At 39.0% G+C, this 27,154-nt stretch overlaps 3 protein-coding genes across 5 annotated transcripts; 2 read left to right on the forward strand and 1 right to left on the reverse strand.

Annotated features, from left to right (window-relative positions):
• Positions 1 to 932: 932 nt before the first annotated feature.
• Positions 933 to 10,816, forward strand: LOC135583871 (aconitate hydratase, cytoplasmic-like). Of its 3 annotated transcripts, XM_065173503.1 has the most exons (21): positions 933 to 1,247; positions 1,346 to 1,450; positions 1,538 to 1,698; positions 3,165 to 3,257; positions 4,030 to 4,215; positions 4,305 to 4,466; positions 5,717 to 5,861; positions 5,996 to 6,138; positions 6,212 to 6,268; positions 6,345 to 6,424; positions 6,536 to 6,611; positions 7,261 to 7,446; positions 7,649 to 7,716; positions 7,810 to 7,928; positions 8,012 to 8,133; positions 8,865 to 8,963; positions 9,048 to 9,527; positions 9,671 to 9,769; positions 9,866 to 10,108; positions 10,216 to 10,319; positions 10,572 to 10,816. In XM_065173503.1, the coding sequence occupies exons 1-20, from the start codon at positions 1,013 to 1,015 to the stop codon at positions 10,288 to 10,290; spliced, it is 2,934 nt and encodes a 977-aa protein (XP_065029575.1). In that variant the 5' UTR covers positions 933 to 1,012; the 3' UTR covers positions 10,291 to 10,319; positions 10,572 to 10,816. The 3 variants fall into 3 exon arrangements, with proteins under 3 accessions (XP_065029575.1, XP_065029577.1, XP_065029578.1); XM_065173505.1 differs by lacking the exon at positions 10,572 to 10,816 and having other exon boundaries at positions 10,216 to 10,545; XM_065173506.1 differs by lacking the exon at positions 7,261 to 7,446 and having other exon boundaries at positions 935 to 1,247; positions 10,572 to 10,707.
• Positions 10,817 to 12,357: 1,541 nt separating this feature from the next.
• On the reverse strand, positions 12,358 to 14,462 carry LOC103971657 (uncharacterized). The gene is made up of 2 exons (XM_009385732.3): positions 12,983 to 14,462; positions 12,358 to 12,902 (listed from the first exon to the last, which is right to left on the reverse strand). The coding sequence occupies exons 1-2, from the start codon at positions 14,374 to 14,376 to the stop codon at positions 12,578 to 12,580; spliced, it is 1,719 nt and encodes a 572-aa protein (XP_009384007.2). The 5' UTR covers positions 14,377 to 14,462; the 3' UTR covers positions 12,358 to 12,577.
• A 398-nt stretch (positions 14,463 to 14,860) lies between these two features.
• LOC103971658 (uncharacterized) lies at positions 14,861 to 26,846 on the forward strand. Its single transcript, XM_009385733.3, has 12 exons — positions 14,861 to 15,255; positions 15,332 to 15,551; positions 16,036 to 16,236; positions 16,349 to 16,419; positions 16,538 to 16,700; positions 23,051 to 23,644; positions 23,938 to 24,318; positions 24,456 to 24,531; positions 24,619 to 24,682; positions 24,916 to 25,051; positions 26,406 to 26,519; positions 26,601 to 26,846. The coding sequence occupies exons 1-12, from the start codon at positions 14,918 to 14,920 to the stop codon at positions 26,664 to 26,666; spliced, it is 2,424 nt and encodes an 807-aa protein (XP_009384008.2). The 5' UTR covers positions 14,861 to 14,917; the 3' UTR covers positions 26,667 to 26,846.
• The last annotated feature ends 308 nt before the right edge of the window (positions 26,847 to 27,154 follow it).

Raw genomic sequence — 27,154 nt, forward strand, 5'->3', positions numbered from 1 at the left:
TATTCAAATAATTTCTTTCATTGACTTTGCTATTTCTAAATATAGTTAATATGTACAATACCTAAACTATCCTTAAGTTTTTAATGGGTGGTGGTATCAACAATAAATAGAAGATATCTATGTTGAGTCATTGGTGTTGCTCAGTGCAATGTTGCATATAAGTGCAATGTTGAAACTAAGAAGCTACTTCCTGAACGAGATGAAACAGATGATCGCGTCTCAGAAGCAGCGGAACTAATAGAAAACGCTGCGCGTGTTTCAAAGACATGATCCACGAATACGTCACGAACAGCGAACACCATCTCGCCAGTCGTGTAAAAGCCGGCCGGCAATTAACGAACCCGCTTCCCTCACCCTTTCGCCGGGTCCGGTGCCAGATGGGACCCACGCTCACGAAACCCATTCTGGTTTATTTGGGTTATTAGTTTAAAGCAGGTGGCAGGTATTCGTTGTGTTTATGATGGAGTCGCGTGTTTTATTAGATAGCATTGTTTTTGGTCAAACGTGGCTTTCAAGATTCGTGCACGTAATTTGATCGAATCGCTGAAGTGATGTCCAAACTTAAAGGCTGTTTTTTGTTCCAACAGAAACAGCCGACCGCAAATCATGGAGACCGGAACCGAAAGAAATCGTCGCGCGTGTTCGAAGGATTTGATCCTCCAAGTGGTCTCGAACAGCGAACACCATCTGGCGAGATTTGGAAAAAGCCGACCGTCACCGATCGAACCCGCTTCCCTTACCCTTTCGACTGGTGTGTTGTCCGGCGGGACCCACGATCACGAAGTCCCTCGCGGGCGATCAGTTGACCACCGCTGCAAGCCCGCGCGGGTCCCGTCACCGCAGGCGAGCGCTTCCCACGCGTCACCCACACGCGTCGTTCCCTATCCCTCTCGCGACAGCGCTTTTTCGTCCTCCTCCCACGCCCTGTACATAACTTCCAACCCTCGCTGACTCTTGCACTCGTAACTGATAGCGCGCGCTGATCCCCACCTCCGCATCTCGACATCTAGCGATGGCAGGGGTCCTCCTCGCACGTTCCTCCTCCCGCCTCACCTCCTCCTCCCCGCTCTCCGCGTCCGCCGCATACCTCCTGTCCTCGATCTCTCCCTCCTCTCGTCCGCCGCTGCCCTCCAATCCTGTCCCCCGATCTCACCTCTCCGATGGGCGGTCACCGATCAGCCACCGCGCCCTTGTCCGCTCCTACGCCGCCGTCGCCTACCGCTTCGAGCGCCGGTTGGCCACCATGGGTATCCTCCCCATTCACCCCTCGCCACCGGCGTTCTTATTTTGATTTTGTTCTTGTTCTGGGTCCGACCTGATCACCTCGCGGTTTTCGGTTGGGTAGCTACGAGGAATTCGTATGAGAGCATCTTGACGACGCTGCGGAAGCCGGGAGGCGGTGATTTCGGGAAGTATTACAGCTTACCTGCTCTGACTGACCCCAGGATCGGTAAGGATTTCGATGACTTCCGGTGTGAATTTGGTGCCTTTTGTTGTTAACGAAATGATGATTGTTGCCGTGGTTCCGGTGGTTTAGAGCGGCTTCCGTACTCGATAAGGATTCTGCTGGAATCGGCGATTCGGAACTGTGATGAGTTCCAGGTGACCGGGAAAGATGTGGAGAAGATTCTGGACTGGGAGAATACCGCGCCTAAGCAAGTCGAGATTCCCTTCAAGCCCGCTCGCGTTCTGCTTCAGGTACGTCTTCTCTCTCTGATTTCCATCTTGATTTTTTTGGAAGTTTTTAGGTCCTATATCGTGCTATATATATATATCATCAGGAGATCCTTATTGTTCTTCTTCTGTGTGGTTATTTGAGTGAAGTAGCTAATTTTAGTCTGTGGGAGTAAAGAATCCGTTTCTTGTTGAGATTGGTTGGTTTGTACTGACAGATGTGGGCCGCTTCTGCAGGAACAAAAGTTATAAAAAGAAAAGGAATAAACTTTTCGAACCAGTGTATGTGTACTTCATTTTCTCCATATAGGGAATACAATATTAGAGCAATTAAGGAATACAATTCATTATGTTTGTTGTTGTCCAATTTTTTTTAATTTTGCTATTTAATTGTGACTTGTGTCAAGGGTGTTTCATGGCCTTCAGACATGCAACACTCAGCCAAATTGTTATATATAATTCTCTTGAAAAGATCTTATGCATAAAAACGATATAATTCTATTTTAAGCATGCCTTTCTTTGCCCCTTCCCTGACTTTGCAAGGTCAGGAGTTTTGTGAACTGGATTCTGTATGTGTTTTTTAAATTTCTCCAGTAATTACACCATTCATGAATCAATCGATCTTTGTATACCTTAGTGTCTGAGTAACTTTAATATCTAAAGCTAAAAGGCAACTCATAAAATTCTAAATATTTTAATGTATAGGTGCTACTTGTAGCATGTGGCTTCTTGAATTGGATACTACAATATCTCTATCAACTCAGTGTAGGTCTTGCTAATTTGTTGAATATGGATATGAATTATGATGATCATTGGAGGTTTCTAACCAGTAAAACAAATCTATGTAAAATTGGACAATATTTAAATTATTTACTTTTGATGACATTGGGGATGAGAAGATTTGACCTCAATTACAATGTGTCGTTATGGATTCCTACAAGGTGATAAATAACAATGAGAACAATGTTTACTAGGTCTCAAGAGCTTTCAGACACCCCCAACTTAACACTGTTGCTATTGCATAAAAAGGTTTAGAAAGCATCAATGTATTGGTCGACTTAGGCATAGGGAGACAGAGAATAGTGGAGGAAGTCGCTTGTATGATGATGATGTGGTTCCATTTGTTCATCTTATTCCATGGAAAAGGATAATCTTTCTCCTCACTCATGTGGGCTTAAATTTATACATATTTGATTGAAAATGAAGTATAGAAAATTGATTACAGAACTTTATGTGTCTATTGAATTAACCTATTATATTCTCTGTGCAGTTAACTGAAGCTTAATTTGTTGCAACCCTTGTTGTCTATCATATATCTGATTGTGGGTTATGCAATTTTGACAAATTCATCATGTGTAATATTTTGTTTCACAAATGTCTTGTTTGTTACAGGCGTCCATGTATAGCTATCTAAGTTGGTCAAGACTTTGCTCTCTTCATGATGCCACTAATGGTGCAACATTTCTTTTGTCTTTCAATTTGCTTGTCAGGATTTCACTGGTGTTCCAGCTGTAGTTGATCTTGCGTGCATGAGAGATGCTATGAAGAAGCTCGGAAGTGATCCAAATAAAATCAATCCATTAGTAAGTGTAAATTTAAAATAGTAATTATATAGTTCATTTCCTTTGAACGCTTCGGAACTATCCTTGAAAATATCTGCCGTTGGGGTAAATCTCGGTTTTCTTCATCTTCCCTGTTGAAAAGTCCTTGAAAATTGTGTGCCTAATTTTTTATATCATTTAAATTTTACTGTTAGTGTGACTTGCATTGGTTATATCTCTGTTTAAACGTATGAAGGATATTTCGGAAAATTTGTTTTTTCTAGGATATGGGAAAAAACGTATGCAAGATCAACAACTAACAAAAAAAATAGGATTGTTAAACTAAGAATTCTCTAGATGTTGGACTAGCTTCTGATTAGAACCTTTTGTTGAGACTATTTCTTCTTGCTGACTAGTTTAGCGAACACAAGGACACAAGATCATCTGAGCTTTGATCTTATCAAAATTGGTTAATGATGATGCCTATAAAAGAAGTCAAGGACATTAAATGTCTTCCTTTGACATAATATGCTTTTTGACATCATCATGAAATATAAGAGGTCTTTGTAATTTCTATGTTGCATTTAGTTTTACGAACATAAGATAATGGACCTGTGAACTTAGAAATTTGAAGTACATCGAACAAAAGTAAGGGTTATAATAAATGTCATGATAGAATCAGACATTCATAACCATGAAGTATATTTCAGAGTCCTTCTGTTTGATAAGTTTATATATCTTATCGAGAGATACAATCCAGAATGTTGGGTTTATTATACCAGCTTGAATAAGTGTGCACAACTGATGCATGCAGGTTCCTGTGGATCTCGTTATTGATCACTCAGTTCAGGTTGATGTGGCAAGATCAGAAAACGCTCTGCAGGCTAACATGGAACTTGAATTCCATCGTAATAAGGAAAGATTTGGTTTTCTGAAGTGGGGTTCCAGTGCTTTCCATAACATGCTTGGGGTTCCACCAGGGTCTGGTATTGTTCACCAGGTAATTGTATCTTATTGATCATGAGAAATTGTTTTATTTGTTTTTCAATCTTCTCTTGTACTTTTTTAAGTTTAAATTGTCCTCTGCAGGTAAATTTAGAATATCTTGGTCGTGTTGTTTTTAACAGTGGAGGTATGCTCTACCCTGACAGTGTGGTTGGCACTGATTCGCACACGACAATGATAGATGGATTAGGTGTTGCTGGCTGGGGTGTTGGTGGAATAGAAGCAGAAGCTGCAATGCTTGGCCAGGTAAGTTTATTTTGTTAGGAATGTAGAAATCCCTATATGATAATCTGTTTGCAACTCCACTAGCCTTGATAATTTATTGGAACACCATTTCCTTTTCCCCTCAGATTGTTCTGGTTTTATGAGAATTTTTTTAGATTTTTTCAGCAGTATTATCTCTTTCATTTTACCTACAATCAATTTGCTAAAATGCTTTATATTGCATCTTTCTTAGTTGCAGTACTTTGGACTTCTTGTAATTAATTTTTACTTTAAAAGGATTAGCAGCTAACCCATTTGTCTTTATTAATGCATATGTACATTTGCTGTTTATGGCTTTAATTACTGGGATTGCAGGCCTCTTCGAATTGAAATGATCAGGGTAGCATGAGAGGCCTAAGAGACTGGAAGAAATAGGAAATCCCACAAAAGTGACCAAATAATAAAATTGTTGTCAAGCACTTCGTGGTGAACGCATTGCCTTGTCTTCTTGAAATATGAAAAATAGATGTGTTTGGTGTAGGTTGGCCAATGGTAGCGACCGGAAGACGAGGTTTCAAGTGACTAGTTTAAGATTTAAAACATGAATGGTGAGACCATTCTCTTCCTGGTCATTAGCTTAAAGTTTAAAACATGATTGGTGAGAATGCGGTCCCCCTTCTCTTCATGGCTAAATGCCTTGATGCATTTTCTTAATCATGCAACAAGAGAAATGTGCTTCTTTGGTTCCCTGCTTTATCCAGAAACTTTGAAGCCTGATATCTTTAATGTCACATATGATAGGAACTTCTAACAATGGGAAGACTTTTATGAGTAACCATGCAGTGAAATATTGCTATTACTAAAATGTCTTTGCGTTTGTTCATGTGCAACAAAAAAATATCAAAGCTCAATCAACCTTGCCATCATTCACTATTTGTTTGGGGCTCTGGGTTTGCGTTAAGTTCTGTCATTGTGTCTTAATTAGTGTTGTTCACAAACCCAGTTTTGAGAGAAATTGGTCTATCTGATTGTTTTGGGGTAAATATTAACCAAATTGCTAGGAGTTAGACAATCATGATGCATTGCTTATCAGCTATAGTGTCTCTTAAATCTTTTACACATTTGGTCATGGTATATCAGCATTTTTGATATTTTTTTCGTGTTTAAATGTGTAGCTACATCTAGACTGGACTTGCTTGCAACTATGATTTATTTATACATATACATCGTGTGTGGGTCAAAATATTTTTCTCAATCTTTGTCGAAAATCTTTTTTCTTTGTCATTGCACAGGCGATGAGTATGGTGCTGCCTGGAGTTGTTGGTTTCAAACTTACTGGGAAATTGAGGAATGGCGTGACAGCTACAGACTTGGTTTTGACAGTGACCCAGATGCTTCGGAAGCATGGTGTCGTCGGGAAGTTCGTCGAGTTCTATGGTAAATAGACTAACGAATCTCAATTTTTTCTTCTCGAGGTTATTGAATTTTTATGTTGTTTTCTAACATGCTGAGTGTACTTTTACCTCTCTACCCCTTCCCTCTTGTTGAATTGTGATAATATATGTATACAGGGGAAGGCATGAGTGGACTTTCTTTGGCGGATCGTGCTACTATTGCAAATATGTCGCCAGAATATGGAGCAACTATGGGCTTCTTCCCTGTTGATCATGTCACACTTCAATATTTGAAACTGACTGGAAGAAGTGATGATACTGTAAGTTTCTGTTATTATCCAATTGTCGTAAAGACTTTTCTCAATGCACTCTAATCCTCTTTGCAACCCTTAGGTGGCCATGATAGAATCCTACTTACAGGCTAATAAGATGTTTGTTGACTACAGCCAGGTAACTTTCTTCGACTCTAGTCGGCAACTTCACATTGAACTTGATTGTTGTTTTCATACTGAGAATTCCTATACAGCCACAAACTGAAAGAGTGTATTCATCCTACTTGGAATTGAATCTGGGAGATGTAGAACCATGTGTATCAGGACCTAAGAGGTCAGGAACCCTGGACTCAAGTTGAAGCCATCAACAGGCTTGCAGCTATTATTTGCCAGCTGAATATAATAGAATCCTTTTTTAGCCTCTTAAAAATTATCTACCATGCAGGCCTCATGATCGAGTTCCTTTGAAGGAAATGAAAGCAGATTGGCAATCTTGTTTGGACAACAAAGTTGGATTCAAGGTACTCATAGTTCAGTTTACGTGATGTAGCATAAAAGATTATGCAAGTTTTAATGGATGTATCATCCTTATTTCATGGATTTGAAAAGTTACAGTTTAGTGTTTCTTTCCAACAAAGAGCACATGGAAAAGGCAAGTATCAAACTTGGAGACTATGCAATATTGCAATTTAGAACTTTAGTTGTTCCTAGAGCCAGTCCTTTTGAGGCAGATATCAGCTATAGTATATTAAAATTTATTTCATTAAGATGAAAAACTTCAGTGGCTTTTGCTTTGAAATTTTTTTCTAGATTTTATAGAAATGTTACACCATCTATTGGCATCTTAAGAGAAGGCCTTAATATTTACATTTACCTGGACAATACTAGTAATTTATGCCAATGATCAGGAACCTTTCATTATTATTATTATTTGCTACTTGCTTATAATTGATAAACAGAGCTATTGATAAAGACTGGGAGAAGTTGCAGAACTTGTGACTTTGAGGAGTTACCTGTATCTGGTTATCAGATAACCCATATGCCAATGATCTCACATTCTTTACATATTTATCCATTTAGATTATCAGATATCACAAAATTACATGTTGGTCATTGTTCTTTATATCCGAAAGCAAGAATGTGTAAAATAATATATTAGGTTTCTTATAGGGTTTTGCTGTGCCAAAAGAGTCCCAGGACAAGATTGCAGAATTCTCTTTCCATGGTACGACTACCCAGATAAAACATGGTGATGTTGTCATAGCTGCAATTACCAGCTGCACAAACACATCAAATCCTAGTGTAATGCTTGGAGCTGCTTTGGTTGCAAAAAAGGCTTGTGAGCTGGGCCTTGAGGTTGACTACTGCATTCCCTTGCTATACTTAAAACAAAGCATGAATTCCACTTTCACTTTAAAGACACATGCGATAAAGATAGCCCAGTTTACGAAAGTGTGTTTTCATATTTAATGTAACATAAGATCTGTAGTTGATACAGTTCATATATCCACATGCCAATGGGTGGTTTGCTCTAATGGTTCATGTCATTTTGTGTCAGGTGAAACCATGGATCAAGACTAGTCTTGCTCCTGGTTCTGGAGTTGTGACCAAATACCTAGAGAAGAGGTTGTAGCTTCAAAGAGCATAACAGCTGGATGATTATTATGATTTTAAACTTGTTTGATATCCCAAAAATTAAATCTGGAACATATTTTTCAGTGGTTTGCAGAAGTATTTAAACCAGCTGGGCTTCAATATAGTTGGGTATGGCTGCACTACTTGCATTGGGAATTCTGGAGACCTCGATGAAGCAGTATCAGCTGCTATATCTGAGAACGGTAATGTTCATTTATTTATTTAGTTTGAGCATATGTTTTTTTGATATTAGAAATGAAGTCTGAAGTTGGTGTTCTACTTCCAGACATAGTCACTGCTGCTGTATTGTCTGGAAATAGGAACTTTGAGGGTCGTGTACATCCCTTAACCAGAGCAAATTATCTTGCATCACCTCCCCTTGTGGTAGCTTATTCTCTTGCTGGCACGGTATTCATCCTGACCTCCATTTGCCAGTTACTGGTTCCTTTTCCTGGAAAAGCAGCAAACAAAGTTTTTTCTTATTACACATTGATACAACAATAACAACAACAAAGTTGTAAGTCTCAACTATTTGAGGTCGGCTATATGGATCTTTTGTTATCATAGAGATCTGTAAAAGATCATATACTTAGTTAAGTTCTTGTTTCACATTAATGTTGCTTGAAAATAAATAACTTACTAATAAAGGCATGCAATTCAATAAGTTAATGGTTTTATACCTTCATGCTATCATTTCTAGATATCAATGCATGAACTTATTAAGTCATGAAGAGGTGTGGGTCCTAAGGTATCAATCTGTCTTTCCAATTAGATGATACCGTCTCCAAGCACATCAATCTGCTAAGAATGAATGATTGAAAAGACAATATAGTCAGTTAAATTACAAATTAGGGCACTACTAGGTATTCACTAAGCTTTTATAAAAAATAGTCCTAATGTAGTGTTTAGTTCACTAATGAAAAACATATATACGCTTATCCAATATCATTGTAATATGGTTAAATTGTTTTTTGAGATTTTCACAATAAGAATTATACAGCAAGATCTCATTGAAGAAGGGTTATACACCAAGACGGATTAAATATAGGGACATTGATATACTAAAACTGAATATATATTTCGGCATCCAAAGTAGCTGTGCTAGCTTTTCATGACAGCCAACTTCCGATTGTTTGCAGGTTGACATTGACTTTGAAAAGGAACCTATAGGGACCTCAAAGGATGGGAAGAAGGTTTACTTCAAGGATATTTGGCCTTCAAATGAAGAGATAGCAAATGTACAGTATCCACTCCTTGATCCTCATTTTCGTTAGACTTGTTATCAGAAGGGTAGTGTTGTAATTTCTTGTCTGTTTCTTCAGGTAGTACAATCTAGTGTGCTGCCAGACATGTTCAAGAATACATATGAGGCAATAACAAAAGGGAATCCCATGTGGAATCAGCTATCAGTGCCATCAAGTACTCTCTATGCATGGGATCCTAAATCGACATACATTCATGAACCTCCCTATTTCAAGGACATGACAATGTCTCCTCCTGGGCCACATCCTGTGAAAGATGCTTATTGCTTGCTAAACTTTGGTGATAGTATCACAACAGACCACATTTCACCTGCTGGAAGCATTCACAAGGACAGTCCTGCTGCCAAGTACTTGACAGAGCGTGGTGTTGACCCAAAAGACTTCAACTCCTACGGGAGTCGCCGTGGAAATGATGAGGTCATGGCAAGGGGCACATTTGCAAACATCCGCCTTGTTAATAAACTCTTGAAAGGAGAAGTTGGTCCCAAAACCATTCACATACCCTCAGGGGAGAAACTTTCTGTGTTTGACACAGCCATGGTTAGTTGCTACATTTGCTTATAGCTTGTGTCGAGTTACACAAAAAATTGCCAACCGCTGCATGAAGCTGCATGTATGTTCTGTTCAAAATCATGCAGGAATTGGCTCTCCTTAACCTAAATTTTATACTTTTTTGTCTGCAGAGATACAAAGATGAAGGTCATGATACTATCATACTGGCAGGTGCAGAGTATGGAAGCGGAAGTTCTCGTGATTGGGCTGCAAAGGGCCCAATGCTACAGGTCAGTTCTTTTATGTTTGTAGTTATTAGTATTTCTAGCCGTCTTTTTCTAGTGTTCCCCATATTTAATATCACTGGAACACTTTCATGGTTGTAGGGTGTCAAAGCAGTGATAGCAAAGAGCTTTGAGAGAATCCATCGCAGTAACCTAGTCGGCATGGGAATTGTCCCCTTGTGTTTTAAGCCAGGGGAAGATGCGGATACCCTTGGCTTGACAGGCCATGAACGGTACACCATCAACCTGCCGAGCAATGTGAGTGATATAAAACCAGGACAAGATGTCACAGTCACGACAGATACTGGCAAATTGTTCACATGCACCGTTCGCTTTGACACTGAGGTACTAAAACAAGTGCTCTGATGATTAACTGCTAAACACACATTTATGCTGGTCATATTCGGGGTAGGTCGTACTTTGGTTATTGACGATGCTTCCTGATGGCATAGGTGGAGCTAGCATACTACGGCCATGGTGGAATTCTGCCATATGTAGTTAGGAGCTTGGTTGATGCCAATAACTAATTTCGCTAACAATGCGAGATGCAGAGAAGGTACTAATGTGGAGCTGTTTCTGTAAAAACAGTATTTCTTGGTCGAAAATATTTTATTAGTGGTTGGTTTGTACAATCAGTTAATCTTGGGTTTTTTATTTATTTATCGAATCTGCCCACGAAATAAAAAGAGAATTATGCTAGAAACCTTCGAGAGACTTAGAACAGTGTTTGTATTGATCACAGTTGGCGTTGATTATAAGATTCATTTTTTGTTATTTTGATCCGTGGATTGTTTATTTTCCTGTACAGCTTGAACATTGGAGTGCTTCTAAGGTGTAAACAGCAGTGGAGATTCAAGAATCACCAATGGAAATACAGTGAAAGGAGAAGTATAAATGCTATCCATACCTATTAATGGTCGAACTGGTACAGATCCAGTTATACCGACATATGGTATGGAGGAAGAAGGGAGAAGAAGGAAAGGGGCAGGAAGGAGACATATGGTATGGAGGAAGAAGGAAAGGGATGCAGGAATCAGACATGGTATGGAGGAAGAAGGGAGAAGAAGGAAATGAGACGCAGGAGGAGAAGAAAAAGAACTGCGTTTATTTCTTAGAACTTTCAAAACAATGTTAAAGGGCAAATGTGTATGTGATTAATATTATTCAATTTGCCAATCACTTCATTGTTATAATGACGATGTCTATATTTAAAACATCTAGATTCATTTATCATAACGTTATTGATTTTATTAATAAAATTATAAAAAATAAGAGTAAAAAGATAATCTTTAATATTTTAGTTGATGATTACGGATGACATTGGTGATAACGGATGATAACATTATTGAGGGCTACGAGACATCTATGTGCGACCCTCACATCGTCATTCGTTATCATCAATATCGTTCGCTCTTTTATGTTTTCATTGATTAAACGAATGATGTTAGAATAAATGGATATGTTTTCATTGATTAAACGAATGATGTTAGAATAAATGGATCTAGATGTTTTACTTTTATAATTAACTATTGAAGATAATATATAATTAATCTGCTATTAATGGTCTTCGTAAGAGTCACCCAACACAGCATTTTTTTTATCTCGACTGAGAAAAATAAATCTTTTCTCCGTGACCAAGTATAATGGATCAGTTGGCAAAGACCAAGCAACATCTATAGTTTGAATTTGATTGGGCCACCACAGGAAAATAAATCTTTTCTCCGTTGCTGGATGAGGGTGGGGACCTTGAAACTAACTCTATCCGGTGCTTGAGGAGATCCATCGTAGTCAATGCTCTACTTTGTGGACCTAACATACATTTGGAGTTAAACCGAAGGCTCTCTCTTGCGAATAAGAGTGCGAGAGCATCAGTTCTGAGGGGCCTGAGGAGATGAGATTGCGAGCTGAGGAGATTCTACCAGAGGTAAAGTTTCTTTTTCTGGTGTAGATTGACAATCTGATTACTGTCACTGCTGGTATATGGTAAGGTCAAGTGCCCAAAACAAAGGGAGTGCTTATGAGGGTAGGACTTCAAATACCTGATTAGGGAAGTATGTAAAGAATATAATTAATTTTCCCCCAATTAATTTTTTTTCACAAAAAAGAAAATTGTATTTTCTTTCTAACTGCAGCACATTTTACTAGAATCTCATTATTTCATCATTCTAGAAGATATAACAATGATGAAGATAATCAAATCAATGAATCACAATATCCATTTTTGGAGCTCCAAATTGGTTGAAATACCCAAAAACTACAATAATGACTATACTGTAAGTCCTTCAAAGCTGCATCCTTCAACATTAAAAGGCAAGATTCTAAATGACAAAGGATTATAGAAGGGTCTTCTCCAGAAGAGTTCTGTCTGGTGCACAAATAGCAGAAACAAGTATTATATCATTTAAAATGTTCAGAAGAAACCATGGCTAACTAGTCAGTGCACAAATCAATTGCAACCTAGTCAAAACAATGCTACATGGAGATCGAGAAATATCACCCTCGATTCTAATGTAACTAAGGAACTGATATTATTATGAGTCTGAAAGTTTCATCAGCTTATCATTGCATCAAATTTGCCCAAGAGAAGAAACATGTTAGATGATCTCTTAAGAGAACCATATATGACTGATAAATCTTCATGGTTCATACATCTAAGACACCTCTAACGATGCTATTACATGTCCACGGCTATAGTTGAAATACTTTCATTAAAATGAAACAAAGGATAGCCAAGGGAAATAAAATTCTGTGCGAAAATTATATGGCGCAAAAAAACTTTTCTCATAATAAAAAAAAGTGGCAGCCAATCCCCTTTCACAAGAGTTGCTCTCCCGAGTTATCCGCTTGATCCTTACTGGTGGCACTGGCACATTCACGACTTGTCTCCATAAAACAGAAATCTGGGTAATTACGTTGGTTCAAAGAGTGAAGCCACAGTGCAACTGCTCCTTCCTTGTGCTCCATAGAGGCAATATGAGGGTATATATATTTCATCTTAAATTCCTCAGCTTCCTCAGCATAAGCTTCCATGGTCAATACCTCATGCGAATCCTTCCATTTCTGGTTATATGATGTAAATAGGCATTCATCCAGGTAAAGCCCAACTTCAGGGGCCGTAGGAACATTGATATTTACATCCCTGAACAACAAAAGCCAAATTAATCACCCATGACTACGGCATAAAGTTGATATACACACAAGAGGATAAAAAGATCATACTTTTTCAAGGCTATATCCATAAGTGACTCAGGTGCACAGTTCCTCATCACTGCAATTGCAAGGCCGATCATCTTCCTGATCTGATGGAGCATAAAGCTCTGTCCTACAACCTCACACTTGACAAATTCAATCCCCTCGATACAGACAACACGATTTGCGTCAAAGGATATAATATATCTACGAGCAGAGGGATCTTCAGCCTTAGTTCTGGTTGTGAAGTTATGGAAGTTGTGAGTTCCCACATAATGCTTCAGTACGTTATTAAATCTCTCCCTCTGCTCATCCCCATAACAAAACTTGCTTTTGACAGTCACTTGCTCTCCATTAGTTCTGTCAGCAACTAGAGGTTCCAATCTCTGGTTTTCTAAAGAAGCACTCGGCTCCATAGTAGAATTCTCTTTCATTGTGATAGCTTCATTACTGAGCTTACCATATTCTTCCACATAGGAAGCCACTGGATCTACTGTAGCATCAGGATTCATGTTACCAGGAGCAACAGCATCTGTTGCAGCAGATACAAGTTTGCCGGCCTCCACTTCATTTCTACCCATGTTACCCGAGTTAGTCTCTGCAATCATAATGGAGAAATCATGCTGCTCATCATCAACTCCACCACTGCCAAGGTCAAAATTTTCTAGCTTATTCGCCTCAGATTTATCACTTTCTTCCAGACTGAAACAGGCGACACCAACAGTCTGATCAGCCGATCCATCAGCTGCAAGATCAACTCTTTTCTGGGCAATGGAACTCCCAGCCCAGCGGCCCATGAGACCAGGGATCTTACGCCCCCTTTCTGAGCATTCTAAGCAGCGTGCGAGTTCGTTGTCGGACCCCATGCTCGCCATCACGGCCTCCCGGTCCGGATGCGCGCTAGGGTCAAGGGCGAACACCGGGACGAGATACACGTACCGGCGGCGGTCGCAGAATTTCTTGGCGTTGAAGGAGTTGGTGACCCGTTTGAATCCGAAGACCCTGATCTGGTCGGAGAGATGGGCGTTGAGGCGAGCGACGAGGCCAGGCGGGTCTACATAGAAGCGGCCGGACACGACCTGGGCGGCGGCGCTGACGCCCTTGTCGGTGCGTGCGGAGCGGGCCCAATCAAAACGGCGGGGGAGGCCGCGGTCCGCCTCCGGAACGGCGCCGGCGAGAAAGAGGGCCTCCTCGAGGTCGCCCTCGATGGTACGGGCGCCCGGGTTCTTCTGCATGCCCTGGTACCCTGCGCCGCAGTAGCCGAGGAAAATGGCCACCTTGCGCCGTTTGTACCGCCGCCTGGGCTCGCCGGCGGCGAAGGGGGCGGAGGAAGGGTCCTCGTCGGCGTCGGACGTGGTGGCGGAGGACGACATCTTGGCCTTCTTCGAAGGGTGCGGAGGCGAGGAGGGAGGGGAGGAAGCCATTAGGGTTTATATGAAGCAGTGTCGGGAGGAAAAAGGAGAGGCTTTTGGAGAGGAGTGTCTTCAAACCCTAGAACTGAGACGGGGGATAGTAGTCGATAGTGGGATACAAGCGTGAAAGAAATAAATCACAGCCGTCTGATCAAAATATCCCGATGGCAGTCCCTGATCATTTAATTTATTATTAACGAATAATACCCAAAACTTATTGGGATTTATTACTAAAATTTTCATATATATATATATATTATCTACTCAAATAATTGTTATATTCATAAAAAAATTATTGAATGATATTTAAAACATTTAATCATTGATAAATAGATCATACGCGCCACTGTTATATCGATATTATAGATGCTAAAAATAATTAAAATTTTAAATATTATAGAGCATATTATGCAAAATTGTGGCATAAAAAAATAAAAAAAATTCCAACTTTCTCATTGCATTTTTGCCACCGCCACAAAAATTCCATCTTCCTCTCCCGAATCAGATCCAAACTGCCCATCTCGCCGTCCAATTCCACCTTCCGCCGTAGCAGATGGCAAGATCCTTGGCAACACCGTGGCGTCACCACCTTCACCCCATCCCGCCAATTTCTACGTTCCCGACCGCCCCCAGAACCGCCCGGTTCGCCATCTCCCGCACCCTTAAATCGGCCCCCTTCCCCTTAAACTCCGGTCCACATGTGCGCCACGTTCCTCTGAGTCGTCGTACTGGTCTCGGACGTCCCATCGCCGCCTCTGACGCCGCCACCATGAACTTTCTCTCCCCTGCAGCCTCTGATGCTCTCCCGTTGCTCCAATACCCGCCGGCCCGGCGGGACGAGTCCGTCGTCGACGACTACCACGGCGTTCCCGTCGCTGATCCCTACCGATGGTTATCCCCGCACCACCTCTTGCCTAAAAACCGAATCTTTTTCTTAAACATTGAATCTTTGGGGCCTCGGACGTAGGTTGGAGGATCCGGATGCGGAGGAGGTGAAGGAGTTCGTGGAGGGGCAGGTGGCGCTGACGGACTCGGTTCTGGCGAGGTGCGAGGAGAGAGAGAAGCTACGAGGGCAGATAACGGCGCTGTTTGATCATCCCCGGTATGATACGCCCTACAAGCGAGGTGGAAAGTATTTCTACTATCATAACACGGGCCTTCAGGCGCAGAGTGTTCTATATGTTCAGGTAGCTTTCCTTGCCTTTCGATGGCTGCCGAACCCCATCCAAATTGAATCTCGGTTGTGGTTCCAATGGTTTTCCCCCTTCTATATTTACTGTTGTGGTCGGGAAAGCATTGGGAAAACTAGAATAACAAAAGTTCATCATTCGTACTTGTAGATTGACTTTGAAGGGTGTTTAGTGAGTTCTCATCATTATTCTATTTTTGATACGGATTCCAGGTTTTGACCAAGATGCCTGTTGAATGGATCAGAGGGTCAAATTTCTCACTATTTTCGTGTCTTTTTTTCTATAATTTATAATAGAGTTGCCAATGTTGTGGAGTTGTTGGGACGGAGAACAATGATCAGTTTAAGCGTTGAATTTCGTACATTGCTTTATTTTGATGAATTTGTTAGTTATTATTTTCTTGTGGAATCATTTGGATTTGATCAGTGCTTTCATGGGGATGGTTTTGTATTATGACTTTGAACTCGTTGCTTTGCTGTAGAAAGACTTGGATGGAGAGGCAGAGGTTCTCTTGGATCCTAACAAACTTAGCGAGGATGGTACAGTGGCTCTCTCGATGGCTTCTGTTAGCAAGGATGGGCAGTTTTTCGCTTATGGGCTTAGTGCAAGTGGAAGTGATTGGGTTACGATCAAGGTGATGAGGGTTGATAGCAAGACACCAGAGCCTGATACCATATCATGGGTGAGATTGTTTTTCCCTTGCACATTATGAACTGCTTTCTCTCTTTAAACACTGCTTTCTCTGATTTGGTTTAAAGAACTTAAAACCAATTCATTCATTTTTTTCATTGCAGGTAAAATTCTCATCAATTATCTGGACCCTTGATGGAAAAGGTTTCTTCTATGGTCGGTATCCGTCTCCCAAGTAAGTGTGGCAGAATCCCTTATTATCATCATGTTATTATCATTTGTTAAAGAAGAAAATGCTTTTGTGGCGACAGTCCTATTGGTTGTTAATTGTGTTTGTTGCTGATGATACATAGAGAAGGGGTTGAATTGGATGCTGGGACGGAGACAAATATCAATCTGAATCATGAGCTCTACTATCATTTCTTAGGCACTGATCAGTCAGAAGATATATTATGCTGGAGGGATCCGGAGCATCCAAAGTATATCTTTGATAGTTATGTCACTAATGATGGCAAGGTAACATGGTGCATTATCGTAAATTGTGAAGTTGTACTCCTCCATTAGGTATTAATGATCTCTTCATTGTTGTAAAATTATTGCATATGATAATCAATCCTTGCTTCGGTTTTACTTGTTTTACTTGCATTCTTTGCCACCATTTTAGTTTTGGTTCCTACTTTGCAATTAATTTTTCGTCAATACTATTAACACGAATATATGTGTTATATTTGTCGAAATACCATCTTTTGGTCTATATCATCTTGTCTAGTTTGCTTATCTTGAACTCTAGATCTTTTACATTCGTTGTACCATCTTTAAAGCTATTGTTGGATGCTGTTGAAGTTTCTAGTTAGATTTACCTATCCAATGACCACTGTAATCCCAGGATTAGTTGGTGTATCCAATGACCACTGTTGAAATACATGGATCGGCGATGCCCCTTTCTGACCAACAGAATCCAGTTCGGGGATGATGATAATGTGATATAATTTAGTGGTCTTGGGAATGGATATCACCATGCCCCTTTCTCCTCCCATCTAGTTCACAGTCTCTAGTACAAAGAGAAACACGAAACGGAGGAAGAGAAACTCATAAATGAAAACCAATGAGGAATCAAACTGAGGAGAAAATAATTCTTTCTTTTTTCTCTCTCTTTTTATTCATCTCTGTCTTCTCTCTTTAGTTTTTCACTCCTATGCAGGATGACTTGAGCATTTGACTTTTGCAGTGCACCTGCACACCACCTTTGCAACAATTGGTGCCTTACATAGGCATCAAAGTGCTTGCAGATGCCTGCACACCTTGCATGGGAGGTTGCAACCACCCATGCCCACCTGTGTCGGAGGTTGCAACCACCCACGTCATGGGGCTTGGTCATGTTGACCAAGTCCTCCCTCTTTTTTGAGGATCTGTTCCGTATGAACTTACATGACCAAGCCCTCCCTTTTTTTTGAGGATCTGTTCCGTATGAACTTGTTAGTGTTGATTGGATTTATCATAATATCTGCTAGGTTGTCCATTGTGTCGAACTTCTGTATATCCATGGTACCGCCTTCGGTTACTTTTCAAACGACGTGATATTAGACTCCTATGTGCTTTGAATTGGAACGAAAGCTTGGATTCCTTGTGATATGAAAGGCACTATAAATGTCACAATATAAAAGAATATTCCCTGCTTATGCCTGAGTTCCTTCATTAACCTTGTAATCTAAATCCTCTCCTTTCAAGATTTTATAGTTGCCATGTACTATACTTTTGTAGTAGATAAAACTATGATAGTTTGTATCTTGGAAACCCAATGCACTGCTCCGTTGCAAAGGTAAACATAGCTTGTAGTGAATTTTCTTTTGTCAACGTCGCTTATAAATTCAAAATCAACATACCCTTTGATAGTATAATTTGATTCTCCATAACATAATGTAGCATACATCTGAGGTCCCTCCGATATATTTTATAATTCTTTGAACTGTATTCCAATACTCTTTACCAAGGTTTGTCATAAACTGACTGATCGTACCAACTACTTTTGCAATATTTGGTCTAGTATATGTGTCACGACCCGAACCTGATGTTCTAATTAGCCTGTCATATTCGTTAAACCCAAACCATTGGCTAAAATTCTTAAGCTGAAGTTGACAGTAATGCATCTATCAGACTCTTATAAGCTAATTTTAATCTTGCTCACTTCCGATGTAGGAGTAATCAGGGTGTTACAATCTCTCCCATTCAAGGGCTTAACGTTCTTGTCAAGGGTCAGCATAGCTTAGATCAAACAATAGCATAATGCATGTGAGTCATAGCCTAATGGTGGCTCTATGCTGTAACGAGTCATCTGACTTCATCCATGAGTAACTTTTTCGTACTCGAGCTTTTCACCATGCCCCAATACTAGGTCGGCTCTAATATCATTTGTCACGATTTAGGATTGATGGGCTAATTGGCCCATCACTTTGTTGAACTCAAACCATTGGTCAAAATGAAAGCTGAAGTTGACAATATAATACTCATCAGACCCTTATAAGGTCTTCTCCACTTTTGATGTGGGACTAATCAGAGTGTTACAATATATCATAGCAAACATTAAGCTTCTCACAATAGATAATACAACAGATGTTATGACAAAGCCAATCAAACATTGACTAGTCTATATGGAGCAAATCCTCTTATGGCCTGGTGGAAATGTTAGCAGTATGACTCGACAAGCAAAGATATAGGATTTTATTTTATTATTTTAAGTAAGAGATTGTGAAGCATTAAAAAAAAAAAAAGGACTTAGTTAACATGACCAAGTCTGGCCACGTGGGTGGTTGTTGCTAGTCATAGGTACCCTGTAAGACAATCACGTGAGTGATGATATGTGTGACTTGACACGTAGTCTTTTTGCTTATTATTATTATTTGAAATTTTATCACTTTATATTCTGTTGCATGAATATATTGTGATGTTCATGGATCTGTGAAATGAGAATCAGATCGTGATGAGATTACGATAATGAGACCCATTCGCCTTTAAACATAGATTCTAAATAATTCCGGTTATAGGTTGCTCAAGAGAGACATCGAGATAACCGGATGGATTGGTGTGTTGTATACCCGTTCATATGATGGATGTAGCTGGTCTCATAGCTGCTTGTGTTGGGACACTAAGGATACAGTGTAAGTGCTCATTAGGGAATGAGTTCACTGATTGATCCACTCACGGAATGTTGGATGGTTGATGATGCCTTATTTTCAAACAGCGATTCTGTCGTCTCAGTGGTGTATCTGGTTCTTAGACTTGAGACACCAAGGATGTCTTGTATGAGTACTCCACTCTTTGATACTGGACTTATAGGTCCGGAGGTTCCAGATCTAGCACAGTCGATCATCGGGAGTGGTAGCCAACCTTACGAGGGCTATTGAGTGTCGATAAAGGATCATATGCTCTCGGTTCATGAGAAGAATATCCCATATGTTCTTGCTCAAACAAATCCCTTGTCAGGGTCATTCGGATTGAGAGAAAGAGAGAGAGAATTCTTCGGGAGAATTCGATTAGAGTGAGACTCGAGTAGAAACTGTATGAGCTTGACAGTACCATGCCTGGTATACGATCTCTGGGGTATTAGATGGATGAGGGACTATAGATACACGGTAACCGAGGATAGATAGGTCCAAAGGATTGGATTCCCCTTTATCATCTAGGGATTACGCGTAGTGGCTTAGTACGTCCGTAGTCGATGAGTCGAGTGAATTATTATGAAGATAATAATTCACTGAGCCAGAAGGAGTTCTGACAGGTATGACTCATGGCCAGCTCGATATTGGACATAGAGGGTCACACACATATGACAAGTATTGCGACGAGTAGAGGTTCAGATATGAGATATCCGCTAGAGCTCCTATCTTATTGGATATCTAATAAGCTCATGAATTATTGGATTCTACGGATGAGATCTAATAAGAGTTAATAAGAGATTATTTGGTAGAGACTCATTAATCAATGAGGCTTAGGTAGTTGGATGGAGATCAAGTATTCAATATGGCAGGATCCATTATGGTTAAGTTGATATGGGGCTTTTATAAATAGGAGGGAACCAAAGACCTATAGGCTAGAGGTTCTTTTTGGCTGCCTCCTCCTATTCTCCCCTCTCCCTCTCTTCCTCATACTACAGCTCCTATTTGGGGCGTGTGGACAGTAAGAAGGGGTAGCCCCTTCTTGATTGCATGGTGTGCGCGAGGAAGAGTTTTGGGCAGCGATTTGAGAAGTATCTTCGTAGCCCCTGTCGTGTGGATCATCGCTAGAGAGGAGGACAGTTGACCTCCTTCATCATCTTCCACATATCTGTAGGTTTTCAGGGATATACGATCTCCCTAGGTAATTCTTTTATGCGTAGTTTTTTAGTTTCGCGGGTTTTTGCGCACCAACTTTTGCACGATGATGAAACCTTCTTTTCTGCGAGAATTCTGGGATTTTGTTTTTCTGTTCTTCCGCCACGCATGTCATGTCGCCCTAGATTTTCCAACAGTTGCAACCACCTACGTAATGTTGTGCTTGAACGGTTGCAACCTCCTGTGCGAGGTTACGCTCAGATGGTTGCAACCTCCCATGCAAAGAGCTCTCGGATGGTTGCAAACTCTTGTGCAAGGTGCGCTTGGGTGGTTGCAATCTCCTTCATGAGATGCACATGTAGGTGGTTTCTGCAACCACTTTATGCCTATATAAGGCATAGTTGGTGCAAAGGTGGTGTGTAGGTGTAGTGCAAAAACTAAGTGAAGTAATCTAAAGAGGAGGAATTGTTTTCTTCTTGGTTTGGTTCCTTGGTTTTTCATTTGTGAATTTCTCTTCCTTAGTTTGTCTTATTACTAGATGGAAGGTGTCGTGTTTCCTTGTATTAGAAAGAAGGTTATACTCCAATTTGCTTATAGTAAATTCCTTCTAGGATATTTTCTGTGTTGTATCTTATTGTCTTAGTTAATGAGAATAAATGAAATTAATTATAAACTTGAGTTCTAGATACAATCCCTAGAAACTAAAAGTTTTTAAATTAAGACTAAAATTGAATATACCAGATACAATTTTAGTAATATTAGGAATAGATATGATGATATAGTTAAGCTGGATGGGCAAGATGTTTCTTTAACTAAAAGATTTACTTATCTTAGATTTAATTATACAACAAAATAAGGAGATTAATGAAGATATTATTCGTAGAGTAGAAACAAGATGGTTAAAATGGTGAGGGTCCTTAGAAGTCTTGTGTGATCGTCAGATATATTTGTGAATAAAATAAAAATTTTATAAGATAATTGTTAAACCAACAATGTTTTACGGATCTATGTCTTATACGGTTAAGAAACAATATATACAAAAGGTTTCTATTGCTGAGACGAGAATGTTGAGGTGGATGTATGGAGTGATTTGGAAGGATAGGAAAAGAAATGCTTTTATTCGTGAACAATTAGGTATCATTTCGATAGTGTATAAAATGAGAGAGAATTACTTAAGATAGTATGAATATGAGCTCCGGAAACCTATAAATACGGTAGTTAGAAGAGGTGAAACGATTATTATTAGTTGAATGAGGAGAGGTAAAGGAAGATACTTTAATAAAAATTATAAATAAAGTTTTAAATGCTATTAATTTAACTAAACATATGATTTTTTATGGATCCTAATGATGGTAAAAGATCCATGTTGTTGATCCTAAATAGTTGGGATTTATAGCTTTGTTGTTTTACCATATTAACTCTTAGTATCATTGTCTTTAGTTATTTTTTATTAACGATTTTATTGTTTTAAGCTAGGTACTGCTTGTCCGCATTTGGTTTTATTTGTCTAACAGGCAATTAGTATGCTTGTCTGCATTCGATCATTTAGTAGTCAAAGTGTCAAACACAAACCTGCACGTAGCGTTAAAATTACAAGCACTGATCCTCCTAGACTCTACCTAGGCAGTTGCCTGATCCGTGAGTTAGCTCTTATCTTTATCTGAACTTTTCATCTTTTTTGCATATTTTTATATTTTCATGACCTTTTTTTTTTTCCTTTCCTGCTGCCACAGGGAATAGTGACTGCTTAGGCAGTTAATACATTTGCCTCCAACCTATTCCCCATCTTTACTTCTTAAACTGGTTAGAGATTAGTTTCAAAAACAGCAAAACATATATTTGCAATATTACTGTATGATGAATATAATACTAAAGAAAGGGAACAGCTGAAGATGTCATCTGCTTTACTTGGATGAGAACAAAAGCCATAACTTTATTTGAACAGATGCTTTATGAAGTTATTAATAGAGAGGTAAATTGAATGCTAATCTTGTCACCTAAGTATAAGGCTTATCTGATACATGCAATTAGTTTTTATGGCTAACTGGATTTAATCTGAATAATGTTTGTTAACTTTTGCTAAAGATGACTCATCTTGGAACTTGAGTAGAAAAACTAATATTGCATAATTATGTTATGATCAAGTTTGAATAAAGTAATTGATCTTACTAGAACTCGTGCATTCGTGAATTAAGCCTCGAATAGGTTTTCATGCAAACTGTGCCTCTGGAGCTACGTTCAGACCAATATTGTTAATTGATTTTCTAAATATCCACCATACTTTATTCTCACTGTTTTCATGGCTTGAAGTTCTAGTCAGTGTCAATACAGTATTGATGTGGGGGTTCATGTACCGTGGTTGCACTGGTTTTTTGTAGCTTGGCCTATCGCTCATCCTAAGTGCTGATTTGTCGTGATCAGCATGTGATGTGGCAGCTCATAATTCGCAAGCCCTCTTGCTGCTTAATTGTGTCCTTGATTGCTTCATCATGAACAGTTTATGCAAATTATTCTGTTGCATCGGTTTTTTGAGCTGATTGGGTTTGTAATTTTCTGCAGTATGTTCTTTTGTATATTGAGGAAGGCTGTGATCCTGTCAATAAGTTGTATTACTGTGACCTGTCCTCACTTTCTAATGGGCTTGAAGGTTTTAAAGGGAGCAATGAAATGCTTCCTTTTGTCAAACTTGTGGATACCTTTGAAGCATGCTATAGTTTGGTGGCAAATGATGATGGTGAGTTTACCTTGTTGACAAACAAAGAAGCTCCAAAGTATAAGTTAGTAAGGATAGACCTTAAGAAGCCAGCATTGTGGAGTGACATTCTGCCAGAGGATGAAAAGGATGTGTTAGAATCAGCTTATGCTGTCAACAGTAACCAGATTTTGGTGTGCTATCTTAGTGATGTCAAGCATGTTCTGCAGATAAGGGACTTGAAAACAGGAAACTTGCTACATCCTTTACCATTAGATGTTGGTAGTGTCTCTGGGATTTCTGGCAGGCGTGAAGACAGTGAGATTTTCATTAGCTTCACTAGCTTCCTCACTCCAGGGATCATCTACAGGTGCAACTTAGCATCTGAAGTTCCAGAGATGAAGATTTTTCGAGAAATTTCTGTTCCTGGGTTTGATCGCACAGATTTTGAGGTTAAACAGGTAACTTTACATTTTATTTAACTTTACATTGAAGTTCTTGTGATCAACATATTTGACAACTGCTTTTAAGGTGAAAGCTAAGATTTATTTATTATTTGATGATAAATTTTGTGAAGAAAATAACTAGGTCTTGTATCCAGGAACTAGGCAACTTTGAATAGATTTTTATTATCTTCATAAAAAGAAGTCCTCCAAATATCTCAGAGTGCATTTAGTTTTTGGTAATCCATGAGATTAAAGGATAAATTCATAGTGCTGGATAATCAGTTCCTTTAATTTATTTTGTTTCTCAGGTTTTTGTTTCTAGCGAGGATGGCACCAAGATACCCATGTTTATCGTGTCAAAGAAGAATATTGAACTTAATGGATCGAATCCAGTTTTACTGTATGGCTATGGAGGCTTTAACATTAGCCTTCCACCTTCATTTAGTGTGGCTCGTCTTGTTCTAGCGAGGAACTTGGGATGCATCTTCTGTATAGCCAATATTCGTGGTGGTGGTGAATATGGAGAAGACTGGCATAAAGCGGGATCACTTTCCAAGAAACAAAATTGTTTTGATGATTTTATTTCTGCTGCTGAGTTCCTTGTTTCAAATGGTTATACCAAACCTGAACGTCTATGTATTGAGGGTGGAAGCAATGGCGGGCTTCTTGTTGCAGCTTGCATGAATCAGGTAACACTAATTTAATATCTAAATTTATATCTGCAAGCTTCATGTCAAGATTGTTAGAATATCGTTAGAATTTTTTGTTCTTATCTTGCTTGGTTTATTATCTTTTACAAGTATTGACTTGAAAGTTGTAATGGCAGCGTCCGGACCTTTTCGGGTGTGTTCTTGCTCATGTTGGTGTTATGGACATGCTCCGGTTCCACAAATTCACTATTGGTTAATCCAATGCTCTGCAACTGCTTGGTAGTATCGGGTATCTTGTTGGTTTCTTGACTGATAAATCTTTGTTATTTTGTTATTCAGGTCATGCTTGGACTTCTGACTATGGCTGTTCAGACAATGAGGAAGAGTTCCATTGGCTTATCAAGTACGAAACCAACATTTTCTTCTTCTATTAGTCTTGAATGATGTAGGAGTCACAATGGTGCCTGACATTGGCTATAGGGCTTATTAAGCATTCTTATTTTTGTGTTATTATTGGAAGTACATTTGTCCTATTTGGAGACACATATCCTCTTTTAGATAGTCCCCATTTTCTTTCATAGTTTTGAAGTTTTAATTAATGCACTGTGTTCCAACATGTATTGGGCTTGTTCTCAGATACTCCCCGCTACACAATGTAAAAAGACCATGGGAAAAAAGCTCCGACCAATCTTGTCAGTACCCATCAACCATGCTTTTGACTGCTGATCATGATGATCGTGTGGTGCCTTTACACTCATTGAAATTACTGGCAGTAAGTTTTCCATTTATCCAACTCAAAGTAGTTCAGAGTTCAGACTTTGCAGTTTGTTGCTTCCTTAAATAGCAGCTTTTTTTGCAATATCAAATGTCTACCATCTTATGTACTTGTTTTTCCAGCTATATGTTCTAAATATGTCAGAGTGCATTTAACAATAAGAGCTTATCTTATACAATATATACTTCATTTCAAGATAATTTGTTTGATTGCTTACATCTTTCTGATTTGATTTTTGGTGCACTTAAGCAACAAGAAACAGGATTGTCTTGCAAAGCTATATACATTGAACTAACAAAAAAAAAAAAAAAAGATTTTATGATCAATTATACAAAATAAATAAAAAATGTGCAGATCATATTAAAAAACACCAGATTCCTAAAAGAGATGCTAAAATTGTGACAGACCTACCAGTTTTTTCTCAATTTTTTTATTTTTGTTAACTCTAGAAATTCAATTATCTAGTTTTTCCTTTATATTTGCTCACAGTCAGGTCTTAACTGTCTCTTAGTCATGTCTTGGATGGTTGCTGTGCTCTCCACCATAATTCAATTACTGTTGTTTTATTTTTTTCCCAAGTGTACTCGTTTGTGTGTCTGACAATCTGAAAGCTTGTGAAGAACACTAAAGAAGCTTTATATTGGTGCGAGAAGTTGAGTTCTGGAATCCTATATTTAATAGATGTAGCCTTATAGTGAGTCTGTAAATGAAGGGACATATGACTTGTGCTATATGATGCATGAATCTTAAAGTCGAGTTAGTCTGTTATGTCCTCTGCTCCAGTTCTTCTCCATCTAGCTACAAGCCAGATTTCATAAAGACTGCTTAGTTTGGAATTCTAAACCAATGGGACAATCCAGTCTTTGGGGGAACACAAGGCTTCCCCGGGATACATCCTTATCCCGACAATTAAAGAGAACACCAGGCTCCCTCACCAATGTAAGGTCCGGGATACAACTTCTCCCAACAATTAAAAAGATTGTTTCCATGACTCAAACCCCAATCATTTTGAGCAGCCTTGTCACTATGTGAAACATGGAGAAAAAAATATGTTGTGTGACTACAAATATGAACTCGACATGTTACAAGTTCTGAAATTTGCCATTCCTCGAGGAAACATATTATGCCAGTATTGTATCTCTCAGATTCTTAATGCAATACTGTTGTTAGTCAAAATTCTAAGAGTACACATGCATGTTTCAATAGATCGATGAAGCAAAGGATGCATTGTCCCAAACAGATTGCAAGTAGTTCTTTTTAGCTCTTGCAGCTGCACTAGTAATTTTTTTCAATATGTAAATTTTAGTTGGTATTATTTTGTGGTGATTAATCTTTTTTGCTTCATTAACAGACTATGCAATATGTCCTATGCTCTAGTGTTGTGAACAGTCCACAGACAAACCCGATAATTGCGCGCATCGACCGTAAGGCAGGACATGGAGCTGGCCGGCCTACTCAGAAAATGGTATAATTCTCCTGCCTTCACTATTTCTTCAACTTATCGATCATATGCTAAGGGGTAGATTTCTTCATGCCATGTCTATAGATCGATGAAGCTGCTGATCGCTATAGCTTCATGGCGAAGGTGCTAGGGGCCACATGGACCGACTAAAGTTATCGTTCTGTCAGTGTCGATGACATCATTCTTTACGTACATGATTAATATTCCAAATTCAATTCTCATTTTTAAGAGTCCATTTCATTTCCTTATCGTTGTGTTGTTGATGAATGGATACAATTATCTCCTCTTGTATTCTTTCCTTTTAATTCAAACTATTTCCATATTACTGCAGATCCACTGAAAGCTGCTATTTTAGATTTTCTTCAAATATAATTAGAAATGTGAGGAAACAAAATCTTTTTTGTTTGCTTCAAGCTTTTGCTCATATGGCTTTTGAATCTTATAACCATGTTACTAAAGGAAACAGGTGAAACATTGTGTTATGTTTCTAAATACATGTATTTAGAAATATGTTTCCTTTATATATATATATATATACATATATATATATATATGTATATATATATATACATATATATATATATATGTATATATATATATACATATATATATACATATATATACATACATATATATAT

Source organism: Musa acuminata, chromosome BXJ3-11 (assembly GCF_036884655.1).
Source record: "Musa acuminata AAA Group cultivar baxijiao chromosome BXJ3-11, Cavendish_Baxijiao_AAA, whole genome shotgun sequence".
Taxonomy (NCBI): domain Eukaryota; kingdom Viridiplantae; phylum Streptophyta; class Magnoliopsida; order Zingiberales; family Musaceae; genus Musa; species Musa acuminata.

Coding starts and splice junctions, on each gene's coding strand:
- LOC135583871 (XM_065173503.1), top strand. CDS start 1,013: ATGGCAGGGGTCCTCCTCGCACGTTCCTCCTCCCGCCTCACCTCCTCC. Junction 1,248..1,345: donor GCGCCGGTTGGCCACCATGG/GTATCCTCCCCA, acceptor TCGGTTGGGTAG/CTACGAGGAATTCGTATGAG. Junction 6,269..6,344: donor TGTTTGTTGACTACAGCCAG/GTAACTTTCTTC, acceptor ATTCCTATACAG/CCACAAACTGAAAGAGTGTA.
- LOC103971658 (XM_009385733.3), top strand. CDS start 14,918: ATGGCAAGATCCTTGGCAACACCGTGGCGTCACCACCTTCACCCCATC. Junction 23,645..23,937: donor CAGATTTTGAGGTTAAACAG/GTAACTTTACAT, acceptor TTTGTTTCTCAG/GTTTTTGTTTCTAGCGAGGA. Junction 25,052..26,405: donor ACTCATTGAAATTACTGGCA/GTAAGTTTTCCA, acceptor CTTCATTAACAG/ACTATGCAATATGTCCTATG.
- LOC103971657 (XM_009385732.3), bottom strand. CDS start 14,376: ATGGCTTCCTCCCCTCCCTCCTCGCCTCCGCACCCTTCGAAGAAGGCC. Junction 12,903..12,982: donor ATGGATATAGCCTTGAAAAA/GTATGATCTTTT, acceptor TTTGTTGTTCAG/GGATGTAAATATCAATGTTC.